Genomic DNA, 16,204 nt, shown 5'->3' on the forward strand with positions numbered 1-16,204 from the left:
GACATAGTCATTTGTCGTTGCATCATAATTCTTTACAGAGGGCTTGTTTAATTCCTTTAGTATCAAAACCATTGTACATCAGGGTATGGGTATGATGCATCCATATCCATAAAATGTTCCCTTCTTCAGAAGAGTAGTTTTTGCTCAAGTAAAAGTGAAGCACCTGAGTTATAATTCCAAAAATCATTTCTCCACATTCACTTTTTTTTTTTTTTTTAAATTGGAAGTGTTCAGGTTCTGATAAAAACATAAGTGGGCTCAACTTACAATTAAGTCTGAGAGACAAACTAAACACAACTGCATTGTAAAATGTATACAAATTTACGAAAAGGAATTCTAATAATGTAAGAAATAAAAATCTCAAAGTTAAAAAGAACTATACAAATAGCATGCCTTATGTTCACCTGAACTAAGCAATATAGGAATTACAGTTTGAAAACCTACTGTAATTAGATACTAAAGTTAAAATACTCAGCAGAAATTCAATATACTTCTAAATGCTGAAGCCTTACCGTTCCATCACATTCATGTATCCTTGTCTTTTTGTACTGATAAAAGCTCCTCCAAAGTAAATTTATCCAGTTATATTGAGGATCATACTTGTCACCCAAGAGATAACATAACTCTAAATTATGCTCAGAATTTTCTTCTTTTCTATAGGAAATGAGAATGATCTTCTATCATCTGAACAAAGGCACCTGGCCTACTGCAAAAATGAAAAAGCTTGATCATTATTGTTTGTCACATCGGTAGATAAACTCTTGCCTATGAAGGGCCTAAAAGTTGTTTTATTACAGTACAGTCAACCGTTTGGATCAAATCCAGATTCATATTCATTTGCTAGCTGCAAATACATCCCACTGTACTGTCAGTACAGTTTTCTTATATTTTAACATTATTCACCAGAAGCTCCATTCTTCTGAGTTTGCGCTTATTCTTTGGCATTGGCTTGTCATATAAGCCATTTTTGAGAAGATGCTCCTTGCTGTGGTGGATCTGGGCACCATGCTGAAGCTGGAAAGCACATAAAGCTTGAAGTGGACGGAGTACAGTCTGCAGAAAGATGACGGGGTGGGGAGAGACAAAAACCCAAACTTTTAGTAAGCTATTTTAGAGACATCAATTATTCCAGGTTTTATATTCAAGGACTATTTAAAAATGCTGATAAAATATAATTTGGATGATAAATGCTGATAAAATACAACCTTTGGAGACACAGACGGCACAGCTGAATCAAAGATGTAATAAAAAGAAGCCATATAACAGACATAGCCACGTAGCACATAGCCACATATATATCCACCTGCCTGCTGTCATGCCTTACTCCTTCCGCAGACCCACTCAATCCTGACTTCAGCCCCAGCTACATTACTATAAGTTATAGCTTTGACTTGACCTTAGCAATTAATTGCTAGAATTAATTACTGTGGCTCTGCCAACAAGCTGTAATAAAACAAGTAACAATAACTAAGCTGTTTGTGCTTGCATGTAAATACCTTGAGGCAGGGCTTTAGAAAGAGAGGAGGGACTCATGATCAAGGCAGCCAGACTGCTATCCTGGAGAATGGACTGTATCCCTGCTTCTTCCCAGCGATATCATGTAGGACTAATGAAGCCACACAAACCAAATTCATCTCAAGTGGTTCCTAATTGTAGGTTCTTCATTTGCCGGTTGCCTGACTCAGTATCACAGGGCCTTATGTGCAGATGTGTAAAGCACTCACAAATGTAACCGCAGTCAGCAGGAGCTGAGTCTCTACCGAGTGAAATGTGACTCTTTGAGCACACAGGACAATCAAGTGACTTATACCGGGGATCAAACTAAGTGCCCATTTTTAACTTCCACAGCTCTCAACTTCAGTTAACCATCTTATATGCTGGGAATAGCACTCACTTAATTCAGAGAGGGTATAAAAAACATGGATGTTTATGAAGCTCTTAGCTACCGCAACATTTACAGAAGCACCTTTGAGAAACTGGTAATTTTTATTTTGAAAAGTAGGCTGGGCCAATTCTGAATGGTAGGGATGAAAAAATATAGGACTGGGAATTGTAGATACCAACAAAACGCTCACCCTGGATCTGATTAAGTCAGAAGTCCTAATGAAAGAAAAATGTGCCAACATTGTCCTAGCACATCAAAGAAAAAAGTAAATATACAAAACCCACTTTAATTTCAGTATTTCTAATTTTTCATGGGCTTAATTTCTACAATAAATAAGTACTTTCTTTTAGCATAAAAGCATATGATAGCCGCACTGTCATAAAAGATACACAATTTTCTAGAAGAGTCTCTTTATGCTGAGTTCCAATTTCTGAGCCATATGTTTTTGTGTGGCCACATACTTTGTCCTAGTCTGGTTCTGAATGCAATTGATTTAATGTCTAGTGTCACAGAAGTAGACACAGGACTGGCATACTCTACACTATGCCAATTGCAGAAGGAATTTTTGGCCTGGGAAGCCTTTTTAGTAGTTGTAGGTCAGGTACCAAAATATTCATTATCTGATAGAGAGGGATATGAGCATCCCAGGGTGGACACTAGAATGTAGTGAATACATAGATGGATGAGCTTTAAATCTTTTCTCACACACCCTTCTGTACTGCATTCTGGGCACACAATCAGATTGCAGACCTGGGTCTATGGTGAGAAACTACTTGTAGGTCTTTTTCAAATGGCTTATTAAATTGGTATCACTAATGTCAGCAACAAAAGATTAAGAACGACATTATCTTATAACCTCTTCCATCACAGACTAGTGGGATCACAAGATGCAAGGAAAAGGCTAATGTCCAATTAGTATTCTTTGACCTGGGATAAACTTAAATTCAAGAACTGTTAAGTCCCAAATTTCTCCAATGACACATAAGAGTTGTGAGCTGGCTGGCAGGAAGACAAAACCCAGTGGGTTGCATTCCACTGCTGCAGGAGTGCAGGAGGTCAGTGGGACAGGCTTACAAAAGCATTTTATCTTTGAGCTAGCTGTGAGGGGGCATTCAGATCATCTCTGCTATCTATTTTTTGCAGAAAACAACTTACTGCTTTCCATGCAATAATATACTCAATTGCTTGTCTCAAACTGGATCAGCTTTTGGGATTTTGAGAGTCAAACATGTGCACCTTGATGTGCTTTCACTTCAGAGGATCATTTAAAAATACTGCTATATTAAAAAAAGATAATGGTTATTTGACTCCAGTAAATATTCCGAGACCAACACATGCTAAAAAGGAAATTAATCCTACCTGACTGCTAACTAAATGAAACTTTTTAGAGTCTAGGATCAGTTATTCTGGATGACATTTGTCAGCCCAGTAATTTTAAATTCAGATCATAACTGAAGAAGTCAACCATAAATTTAAAGGTAGTTAAATACTTTATCATCCTGTGTAAGAGAGACAGAAACTTTACTGACAATAATCTCCAAATTTTCTCAAGTTTTTCACATCTTGGAAATACTTTTCCTTTTCAACAAGTTGTATCCAAAGGTATTTTACAAATTCCCAAGAACCTTAGCTGATAGTACCTGAAGTAATACTATTCCCCACTACTAGAATATGAAGAGACTGGTGAAAATATCGGAATGTTTCAATGACAACTGTGTTCTCAATTGAAGTAAATAAACATTTTCAGGTGCCTATACACATACACTGCCTCCTAACATCTATTATAGGATGTACAATTTAAAATTAATAAACTCTCCTGTCGTTAAGCAGCTTCAGGTTTTATCTGCTATCAGGAAAAAGCACAAGTAAGTCATGGGCACAAAGCCTTCAAGACACAGCAGAAAAATTTAATTCCGAACACTGCTTGCCACATTATTCAGTACCAATGAATCACTAATCAACTAAATAATCACCATGCTTCTCTGGCTTCATGAAAATTAGACATCAGAGTGATTATAGGCTATAATCTCTGCCAAGTTTACTATTATCTTCCTTTGCTACAAAATACTGATCATACTTTAGAGTGAGTATAACTTTGGTAACATAAGAGTGCAACATGTACATTCCATACATTACACCAACTGAACAGTTTTTAAGAGTTAACTGTTAATTACAGTTATTGAACATAGTACATAAAACAAAGTAGCTTTCAATACACTATAGTTAAGAAATACCCAAAAGAAAACTGTTTTTAAAATAAAAAATCAATCTAGTGTGTTACATTTTTACAATTTAGCATCCTACATGTGCCTGGTACACAGTCTATGTTTTGAAGGTTTGCAGTAAGAAATGTCAAGTGAACTCAGAAAAACATCACAGGAAGCAGTAACAGTCATCTCTGCACTATTTGCCCTGCAATAAACACATTAGTACTTCTATTTGGTTTGGGCTAAATCCACAACTGTCATCTCTACATATTTTTATTCTGTATTTTGGCAAGCACAACATTTAGGCCTTATAAACCAACTTTTAAAAAAAGTACAGGTGAAGAGAATCTGAGTCACTCATCATATTTAGAATTACAGGAAGAAGTGTGCAAGGAAGTAGTACAGGATGAAAGAATGTGCTGGGAAAGAAGAATGAGGTAGAAGGAAAGAAGGAACTGGAAGACATGAGGGCTGATGAGTTAAAAATGCATAAAAGGTACAAGAGAGAAACAGTAAACACAAAAGACAAATGGAAAAAAGAGGGAAGAAGAAAAGCTAGATGTTTGAGTAACAAATACAGGAAAAATTTCAAATCCTGTGACAAATTAACCTGAAGACTGCCCAGTGAAAAATTGTAAGAGTGCAAGTACCTGCAGAAAGCACTACACAACTAAAGAAAGAGAAAAAAAAAAAAAACCACCAAGGAAAAAAAGAGAAATTGAGGACCTGGGCTGGGAAGGTTGCAGCTGTTTTCAATAATCAATCTATTACTCCATAGACAAATGGGTTGCCGCTGTGCAACTGGTCTGTAAGATATGCAGTCCGCATTCAGCCTTGATGGACGTTGCAACACCAAATACAATCTGTTACAGTTCCAGTATTAACTGGCACTTTCAACGTAATCAAAGCAAGATTTTTAGCCCTGAATCTTGCCCAGCTTTATCTTCAGACAACTCTTTGCGGCAAATGTGCCAACCTAATTCCATTATGGGATAGAACAAAAAATACAGTACTAGAATTTAACATATTGAAAAGAGGAATCGCAAAACAATCATTCAAGACCTTCGTAACATAACAAGTACCCTCAGCAATCCGACAGCGATGTTGAATAAAGAGCAGGAAAACTATAGAAACAAGAAAGAGTCACAGTAATCTGAACGTACTAGAGTTAATAAATATCTGAAGAAAAACAGTTGTTATTGGTACATTCTTGTTTTAGTTTGCTATGCAACAAAACCGTTACAATGTCGTTAAGATTTTTTACTGTCCAATGTGACATTACAAGCTAAGTACATTTGCTGCCCCTCTACTATTCGTAAAAGAAAAACTCAGGTGTTTAAAATTACATACCTCTTGTATACTCTTATTTTTTTCCATGATAGTAAGAGCAACAGCTGCACATTCAAGTGTAGACAGACAGGTGTTTGTTGGCTGCGTACGAATTACATATTGACTTGAAATGTTGGTTTTTAACTGCACCTGAAAAATAGCAAACTCTACAAACATAAGCAAAACACAGCCCCTTCCCCTCTGTAGTAAGTTGTCTTTTTTCCTTTTTGCTGTTTTGTCTCACAGTATCCAATGACCTTATGCTACTGTTAAGCATAATACTATCATACCTGTGTGTCACCATCAGAGACTGCATAGTAGTTACTGTACAAATACATAAAGAAAATACAATTGTTTGTAACAGAGAGACTGAGTGAAATTTTAGCAACCAATTTCAGTTGCCAAAGGTGTCCCATAACAAAAATAAAATTATTCACCTATGCCTGTTTTATTACACACTCTAAACACACACACACATGATCCCATACAAGGTACAGTGACTGTATAGTCACTGACCCTATTTACCTTGGTTAAATATTATTTGTCAAATTCTGAATGAAAAAATTCTAGAAATTAGACTTATTCATATAATGTACTGGGTCACCGATTAGAAGTACTTGCTTACCTAAATCATGTTTGAAAATGATTTATTGGTTCTGTCTCAAGTGATAACCACTCTATATTATCTCACAAGTTAAAGGTTTTTAAGAAAAAGAAATTTAATTCAACCACTACACTGCCTGTTTTATCAGCTCCAAAAGCTTTTACTAAGTCTATAAAAAGCGGCTGAAACATCATAGAATTTACATTATTAGACCTTGTGTGAAAATTCAGATTTTATTCCTTTATTCCTAAAATTTCCATCTCTATGTATGTTTAAAATATAATTTGCCAAACAAGTTAATGTTTTAGCCAAGAACATTTGGTAAGTTCTTAACCAAAAATTATCACTTCCTCTTCCAAAAAAATGTAGTACAGTACAATAAAGGAATTATTATAAAAAGAGCAATATTATTATAAAAGAGCAAGTAATTATTTTTTTTTTAAATCTCAGCCCAACAACAGTCTTTTATTTTTCCTTCTTCCCCAAAAAATGAGTAACTGTTCCCCATGGCCATCATAATATTGGTCCCATTCTGCTTCCAAAAGGTTTTTCAGCATTCCTCACTTCATTCAGTACTTTCCCTTTTCACTTCTCCCATTTTTGCTTTTATTTGTAATGCTTCATTTTCCTTCACCTCTTTTACATGCAGTCACCCATTCTTAAAAGCTCAAGAGATCTCATGTATAAAAGGGAAACTCCAAGCTGCTGAAGAAATGTGAATGAATAAGATCAAATTACAATGCTTTATCTGATCGCAATGTAGTGGGAATTAAAAATAAATGAATAAAAAGAAGAAGCACAAGAGAAGAGGAAAGCCATTCTGGACAGGACAAATAAGTTAGTTATAAAAGCTCAATATACTCAAACATAGGAAAAGACCTATTTTACCTTTGTGACAGAAAGTCCTAATTTGTTTATTAAAGGAAACTTTTTTTTTTAAAAATTATAATCTTGTTATTGGGTAAGCTTGAAGGACCAAAACATGCACATTTCAGAATGTTTTAAAAGTTTCCATCAATGATTGTTTAGATAGTTTGGAAAGATCACTTTCAACAGCCAAAGAATACATCTTGGGTTGAGAAATTGAGAACATGAATGCATGTTAGTTATGTACAGAATACAGCATACTAGCATTATGATTTTTGCATTATATAAAAATACATTTGTATGCTTTTCACAACTGTAATATTGGAGGTGTCATTTTAATGACATAATTTTAAAATCACATCTTCCAAAATCCATTTTGTCCCCTTGAGTGAAGATCGATGCTTTTACTATTTTAGGGCTGCTTACCACAATAATTACCTGGAGTGCATTGTATTTTTAATCAGGTCATAAAATTACCAACTGTCAATTGAACTGAAAATGTACTAGTGGTCTCAAAGCACATAGAAATGTATCTTTCCTAAACATACTTACTATTCTCAGATATTTGAAAGCAATGGTTATGGGTGATAATACACAGAGTTATTTCCTGCAAATTCAATGGTCATCTCCACTTAAAACTCATTTTCATTTTCTGCAGCTATTCAGCATACTTCTGCAAATGAATTGGCATGATGTATGACAAATTATTCAATGAATGCCTATTACTTACTACAAAGTCGAACCTGATATGTTATATTTAAAGCCAAGATAGCTGGAGTAGTTGATTATTCCATGTCTGCCAACTCAGGGTCTTCAGTCTCTAGCTCTGTATTCTGACTGTCAAAAAAAAATAATTTATACCTAGCACCTCATTAGCAGATTATGCTTGCTATTACACTGTACTGGAAGCCTATCATACAATCCTTAATTTATAGTCATACTGTAAAATTTTTATTTACTGTATGAAAGATGTTAACAGTTACTTGGATATTCAACAGCAAATTCAGTACACGTGCTGGGGAACAGATCCAGGGTAGATCCAAGAATGAAGCTAGTGGATACATACTGGCCTTTATCAATTACCTTTTTCAATTTGGTACTGAAAAATCAAAAGAGAATAAATTGAGTTAGGAGAGAAAATGTAGAATTTGGACACCAGTGTATGTAGTGAAATAAAAAAATAAAAAAAAAAAAATTAAATTAGGATTTTCATTTTTTGTTCCTCAAGGTTTGCTCTGTTTTTATGCTCCCTTCACTGGGACCATTTATGGATCCCCATCATGACAGAGTAGGAAGGTGAGTTATTTCAAGCATACAGAGATCTATGCTGGAGGGAGCTTTTAGTCCTTACTTAGAACTTCCTAGACAGATATTAAAAACTAGGGTAAACTCAGTCCATTGTTTCTCCAGCAGGTATCCTGAGCAGCAGAGCAGGCACACATCCACACTTTTTCTCAACAGCGACAGCCACATACTTCACAGAGTCTCTCCACAGAGGCTGAAAGAAACCACCTCATGGACTACCTGCAGGGACACCGGCTTCCCCTTCCCCTTCCTCAGACACAGACACCAGTGCCTGAAGACTTCTTTTTTTTTTTTTGTAAGAGCTTGGAATAGTTCTGTCTGCTGGTTTCTATACTTCAATTCTTGGGGCTCATGCTGAAAAGCTTTTAAGATCATCAGCCTTCCAGAAACAGGAAAAATATTCACGATTGCAAGACAACTTCTACAGAAGAAAAGCTGCCTGCACTCCACCTTACACTGTGGAGCCAACAAGTCTGTAAGCTCTCAAATGGCTGACAATATACAAAAGGGCAACTTTCTAACAGCAACAACAGCAGCAGCCAAATTTCTTCTTTTCTGGGAAGAGTGAGAGAGGATGGAAACAAGTGGTTCCCACCCGTTTTTCTGAAAAATTACATATTCCGTGGGGTGAGATGAAAATACAAACAGACAGCACAGTGCTGGACGTCAGAGGAAGACCACCTGACCAGGACAACACCCTGCTACAGTTTGTCTCTTAGGCTCCTTTCAACAACCATGCATTTTACCCTACTCTTTACTCCAGAGCAGCACAGTATCTAAATAAGTGATCCTTAGTCTCCTGAAATACAGTCAGGGTAGCCTTTGTCTGTCACAAATTGCACAGACTCACCAAAGGACTGATTGGCTACCAGAAAATAGGTACACTTACTGACTGCATAAAACATACAATAAGGAGTTTGTACCACATCAGAGCATAAACTGAATGGGTAAGACAAAGCCAAAACAGTAGAGAAAACAAAACTAATTAATATAGTTAATACATACTTCAGACATGGGAAGAATATCTTCTTGAAAAAAAATTGCCTAGATATATGAAATATTAACTGTTCTCATATATGATTGGGTAGGGGGATGACTTCTCTCATTTTCAGCCAACAAGTCTAAAACTTGCCTTATCTTTTGTGGAGTTAATAGTTTTAGGTAGGGTATCGCACCAGTCTTACCAAAGCTTCCCCACTACCTAGGTGGATTCATTCTTTGTCTGTCACTTGCGACTCTTCAAATCCAGCTGAACAAGCTTAATTCAAAATTATGGAAATGTTCCTCCATAGTTAATGTAAAAAAAATTAGATTGTCTACCCTTTACAGTACACTTTAAAAACTCAGAATGAGTATACATAAATACCCTACTTAAGTACATTTCAAAACAGCAATCATGATATTTTACAACCACTTCTCCATAAAATGGTAGAGATAGCATGATACAACAATTTACTTTTTTTTTTTTTTAAGCTGTCAAAGTAACTTGCAAATCATATGCTTACTTTGGTATAATTTCAGTTACTAACAAAATACAGCAATGTCAAGCTGAAAAAACAGCAGCCTATTTAACACCACTCACCAGAATAAACAATCCCATAAGACAGAAGATGGAAACTATCTCAACCAGTTCAAACTAGAGAGAGGAACTCAGATAAACTGAATGCAATTACACACTGGAAATTAGCCAAGACACTGAAATTAGTGTATCTATTCTCTTCATAAGTGTAAGGGAGTTTGGGGGCTTAGTCTCCAAGCCATCAGGAGCATGAAGCAACACATACAGTCAAGTTTCATGTCTATGCATAACTCAAGACCCCAGGTTTCCGAAAGCCTGAGTGTCAGCAATTCTCACAAACTGTTACATTAACTAATAAACACTGACTTCTCTGCCAGCGCACCACCCTTTGAGCCTTAGAGCATTTGCAAAGGATTTGAAAAACAGTAAAAATAGTGACGCTTCAGTATTTCTCAGGGCTGAATTCTTCCTCCATGGCCCTCTTTGGAGATGCCCCAGGTAAGTGACGACCCAGAAGTTCCTGTTCAGCTGCTCAGAACTGAGGGAAGCAAAAGTGTTTCCTTGAAGGGGTCAAAGACCTGCTGTTCGAAATTTTAAAAGTTTAAGTCAGTAAAGACAGGCAACCGTTTTCTGTTCTTATTTTAAATACTAGGACTGGAGCTCTTGAAGAAAGCTCTACCTACTATCCTCAGTCCCCTCCTTAATGTCAATATCTTTATCTTTTTACCTTTTCTATGCCAATTTCTTCATTATTATTCTTAGTAGCTTTACTCTCCAAATAAAATCCAGTATTACGCAAAATTATATTTGGGAAATAGTGCATCCCCAAGAACACAGAAAGGCTATAAAATTAGTATATCTGTCTCACAGGGCGCACTCAACAGTTCTTGGTTTTGTCTGTCCTAATTTCCGCAATTAGACTACAGGCACTTCAAAACAGGCAGAGGAACAACATATCCTTCTGTGGCTTCTATGAAAAACCTAGTACTTATCTTAAGATGATCCCCTCCTCTTTTATTTATGTTGATAGTGTCCTTATAAAATACGAATATCTGTTTGGGAATTAATTTGCTCAACTCTCAAAGAATGAAGTAAGCAAGTACCATTCACCATTCTGCTTAACATAGGCAGTAGTTATTGTTCATACATACTGTTAATTTAATATCTTTCAGAAAAAAATACCCTAAGGAACCCAAAAGGCAGGAAAAAAAACCAGAAAGAGTACAACCACATCCTGCCATCTCATCCATCATTCTAGACACTAAGAAAAAATTGCTTTTAAGGTACTGAAGAGGAATAGCATTCTCTGTGCGCTACGGCACCAACAACCTCAGACAGAAAAGGGACAAAGCACAGGAAAGCTCTTCACTCCATATCCAGTTGGCATAAGCACCTTTTTACCTGTAAGCCAAAATAAACTATTTTCTATCTCTTATAGAAATTTCATGCAGTTAAATGACATTGCCGTTGTGACAGAGAAGATAGCCTGAGGAAATTAGTCTCAGCATGCTACTGAAATTTAAATCAAGAATATAAATAAATTATTTTGCTCAAAATCTTGGCTTTAATTTAAAGTGACATCTTAAGAGCACTCTGTTCCTAAATACTGGAGGGAATAACTGCCATGCAACTGTCACAAATGGATAGCCTGAAAAAGTACATAGATGTAAAAAAAAATTCTGTCCAGTTTGCATGTTTTTTGATTGAATATTTAGGCATATCCATGACATTCCTGTGTATGTTCCATGTAAAATGGTGAAACAAGTCGTAGATTTTATTGCAACTTTCAGGTAAACTTGAAGAAATTTGTTCAATTTCTATAAATTACAGGCTATTTTGCACATTGTCTTCAACAATTTCCAATGAACTCCAAAACCTTTCTCCTTGGGTATCCCACAAACCCTTCTTCTCAGGCAATTTATGGTGTTAGGTTAGACTCCAGCCTCAGGGTATCTCACTGCTGCTGTAATAGGAACTGTGGTAAATATATAATATTCCGTCTTTGCAAGAGAAGCATAATTGCTTCTGCTGAACAGTGGCTGTAGGTAGTCCTACCTCAGACTGTGGAGAAGAATTTGTATTCAGACTTGCAGTTCAGATTAGCCCTTTTGCAGGTCAAACCCAGGAGCTTTCTTACACCCTTATAAAACACACCTGTGTAAGAGCAGTGCCCAGAATTTTTTTCAACAAATACGTTATTAATGTATGAAAATCCATTAAACTTCTGTGGACTTTCAAGAATGCCCTTTCTTTGCTTTCTGGAACCAAAACAATTTAAGAACCAGATTTTATTGCTGTGGGGTATTACACGCTAAAGATAAATTGTCCAGAAGAAATCAGTAGAGCTACTCACTGAATAACTTAAAGTTTGTCATCTGAATGTAATCCTACATGATGTGTCTTTGTTCCACGACTTCTTTTAAAAACATCACCTCTGTATTTCGTTATGTCTCTTTCCTGTTATTGTATAAACAAGCTTGAAAGACAATAAATATACTGTAATTTGGTATATAGAAAAATATTTGAGAATGCCACAAGTATATTCTGGCAAAAAAGTATTTTTTAATGTTTCACAATATTCTGAACTTTCTTTTAAAAGATCTTTTTAATGAGGATAACTCAGATTGTAGAGTTTTTCTCTACTGTGTTCCCTGCTTTCATTTTTAGACATTTTAGACATAGTTGATTGACAAGAAGAGAAATTAAATTGCAAAAGGAATGTGTCCTTCACAGACAGAGATTCTTTCATCCCATTCCTACAGAATTCTTTCGGGTGAGGGGAGAAGAAATTTGGAAAAAAAAAACCCTCACAAGTATATTCACTTTCTCCATGCTACCCTAGCCAAACTCTAAGATTTTAGAGTGCTCCTACAGTGCTTCAGACAAATTTATTCGATAGAGATTCTTTCCCAAGAGCTGGGCAAGGAAGCAATGAACATAAAAAGGAAATACTGCGTTTAAAAAGCAAATCAGGATAAATGCAAAACCCTTATGACCATACAAGATAACATTACATTTTCCACACATAAAGAATTGTGCTAAATGAACCAGGGCAGAAAAAACACTGTAAACAAAAAACATTACTGATAGCATCATTTAACTGTGGAAGGCAAGTTTCTCACATAGCAAGCAACTTTGTAATTTAACAAATAAGCACTTTGTAATTTAGCTTGTGTAAAGACTGAAGAATTTGATACATAAACATGAAACTTCCATTTAACAAATAGTTGGAAGAACTGCAAGCTAAATACCTACTAAAGTTAAAAAAGAGCAACTAAAATAGATACATCACTTTTCTAAATATATCTGTAATCTAATCTATATGTCTATATTGATCATCTTTACACATGATACTGTACGAAGTTAAGGTAAAACTCAGGTTTCAAAACACAATTTTCTTGCAGGAGAACCTGGTAATTCAAAATACTTAGTAACATGTATGCAGATTGTTTTGAGAAAGTCCAACAACTACCTAATAATTCCTTAGGCTACATATTTCTCTCTTTAATGCACTATGAAATCAACAATCTGCACAAAAACATCAATAGTTTGCCATGGCCTCCTTAACACATCATTTGTTTTATAAAACTATTTACAACAGGCCCTTCTTCTGCCTATGCATTAATTTCTGAAGTGTTTTTACCAGGATCCTGTTGTTACAGCTTTTGTAAGAACTCAAGTTTTTAGCGTGTTCTCAAAGATGCTAAAAGAATTCAACAGCTTAGCACTTGTTGTAACTTCCAAAGCCAAATAAAATTGTCTCCTCTTTAGATTGTCAGATAAGGTAGCAGAAACACCTGGGAACTTTAGTAGGTTAAAAGTATTGCCAAAATAAACAATGTTTTTCAAAGTTTCAGATGCTTACGCCTATCTGCATATTTTGAATCCTTGATGTTATATACAATATGGAAGGGGTAAAATTACAGAATCACGATGTTTCAAACTACTTCCCATGATCTTTGTCATCACTTACACTATGCATGGAAAATGTATAGTATGAAATAAATCTACATCCCAAAAGTATATTGGAAAAGAAATCTATGCCTACCCGAGAACCTCTTTTTTTTCAAAGAAGAAAACAGGATATTCTGGCCTACACTTACGCAAGTAAGAATAGACAGTAAGTAAATATAAAAAAATAAGTCATGTCTTCAGTATTGCTGCTCTGCAGAAAGTATCTAACTTACTAGGTAAGTAACATGAGCTTTTGCATCAATTAAAATCTTCATCAGTAGAAGTTATCTAAAATGGCACTTTTTAAGGTGTCAAGACCAGGCTGCTGACAATGACAGGAAACCTGCCTCCAGTGCTGGAAGGAGATTGAAGTAAGTTTGTTTGCACATCTCCTGCTTCTCTGGAAGACAAGACATTGAACTTGATGTCAAGGAACAGCCTGAGCTCACTAAATCACAGTGCAACTTTAGGGAAGCCACCTTCCTTCTCTAAGTTCCAAGGTCTCTATCCGTAAGATGATATTTACCCAATGCTGTAAAGCACTTTGAAGGCTGAGAGAAGGAATAATGGAGAAGTCAGAGACAAATCAGAAACAGTAAGTGCTGTTACTGGAGATAAGAGCATCCTCCTTCTGATATTTTTGTGCAATATACTTGTAAAAAAAAGTTAAGGCTATGGCAAGGAGAAAAAAGTAAACAAGAATGTTGCCAATCTTTCTTACATATAGGGATAAAAGAAAATGAAGGTTAAATTCACTATTTCCCCTCTGCTTCTTGTATGCATATTTACAAGCACAAGAAGCACTTAAAAAAAACAAACAAACAAACAAAAAAAACAGAAGGCCTTGCCATCCTTAAAGAAAGTAAAAGAGTATGGCTTAAGTTAAAACAGATAACTGAAATAAAGTCCAAGTGCAGGCAAGCTCTTGTTCTAATTTGAAAGTAATAGTTCAAATTTGTGTAAAAGGTGGCAGCCTGAGGCGGACCCAAATGGCTTACACAAAATTAAGAGCTAACAGACAGTGAAGTTGTAAGGAAAGGAAAGTCCTCACAGCTAAGGCAAAAAAGAAGATACAACTGAGATAGTAGTATTTGGACTATATATTTTGCACAAATAACTGAAATCCCATCTGGTTATGGTCTCGGGTTCTGAAACTGCAGGTTTTACCTATAACTATGGAACGAAGTAACTTAATGCTGCCATTATGTTATGTAAAAATAATTATATTTAAGTGCAAGTCATACAGGGCACGCCTGGCACTTCATAAAATGACTACGCATTTTTAGTTAATTTCTCTGCACTGTAATTTTTTGTATTTAGAGAAAGAAAGATCCAGAAATTATTTCTGGTAATATCTCTCTTGCTCTGCTTACATTTAAAAAATTAATGTCAGGCAACAGATCAATATTTTATGCAGCACTATTCTTTTAATAATTAATACAACAGGAAAGTGCTGCAAGTAAATTCAGTCAGTGAGCAGAGTGTGGATCTAGAAAATGGGGTCATGAAATGAAGGAAGAAAATTTAATTACATGTATTGTCACAGCCATTTAACTTTAATTACCTGCAAATATCAGAAAATTGAAAAGGAAAATTAAATACCTCAGTGTCAAAAAGTAGCATCAATGCAATGACATTGTTCTTTGGAATGTACTAATTACTTTTGCTTTCTCTGATTTCTTTTTTCTTATTATAGGTGAATAATAATAAGCACTTCCTTGGATAGGGAAAAAGCAGTGGAAGAAGCTCCTGAGAAGAACTTTGGCAAGCGCAAAAGGGAACATGTAAAGAAAGACTAAAAGAAGGAAAAAGCCTTCAATTCATCTAGTTATTTGAAAGCAAGCTCAATCAAAACAAAAATATTTCTAGATTCCTTTTTACAAAGTGTTCATATCCCAAGAGAACTTCAGCATGGGTACTACGGTACAAAACCTGCAATTGCTCCTGAATTGTTCTAGCAGCAGGATATTCAGTTATTCAGCTAACAGTTCAACAATAATTACGAAAGAAATGGCAAAGAAATAAATTAAAAGCAAAGTTTCTGCCCAAGAGTGAAAATAGCGTACACTTCTGACATCTGGAAAATTACCTGAGACCTTTGAGTCACAAAGAAAATGTCACTGTACTGAGAGGTAATAAATACATACTTATGACCAGAAAAATGTCAAAGTGGACCAATGTCATTCAAATTAACGTAAATATCAAAATACAGACTCCTGTTGATTGCTAAGCATCATATCTCAACTGTGCATGAAGTCGTGACCCAAAGTAATTCCCAGTTCTCTCCCTCTGATCTCCGTCTTCTCAAACAGCAATTTCTGCCAGTCCTAGCATAAAACACTTTGCTCTTTAGGGTCCAAAATATTTTTCTGAATGTTTCAGTTGTAATTAGACAGCAGCTAAAACCTCTGCACATCAAACATTTCAAAATATGTAACAGATTTTAATGATTATTTTTATCTTTGAAGTCATCATACAGCAGAAGATAGGAGCTACTTAATGGAAACAAGTTTTCTTGCCACATCAAAAATTAA

General features: G+C 35.5%; 1 protein-coding gene across 1 annotated transcript in view; it reads right to left on the minus strand.

The window, feature by feature from the left end:
- Positions 1–882: 882 nt before the first annotated feature.
- Positions 883–16,204, minus strand: part of DTWD2 (DTW domain containing 2) — a 65,528-nt gene continuing 50,206 nt past the window's right edge. The window contains exons 5-6 of the mRNA XM_009893818.1: positions 5,443–5,571; positions 883–1,053 (exon numbers count right to left, since the gene is read on the minus strand). Coding sequence (XP_009892120.1) covers positions 883–1,053; positions 5,443–5,571 — 300 coding nt within the window. The remainder of the gene's footprint in view (positions 1,054–5,442; positions 5,572–16,204) is intronic.

The sequence above is a fragment of the Charadrius vociferus genome, unplaced genomic scaffold (assembly GCF_000708025.1).
Source record: "Charadrius vociferus isolate BGI_N301 unplaced genomic scaffold, ASM70802v2 scaffold158, whole genome shotgun sequence".
Lineage (NCBI taxonomy): Eukaryota > Metazoa > Chordata > Aves > Charadriiformes > Charadriidae > Charadrius > Charadrius vociferus.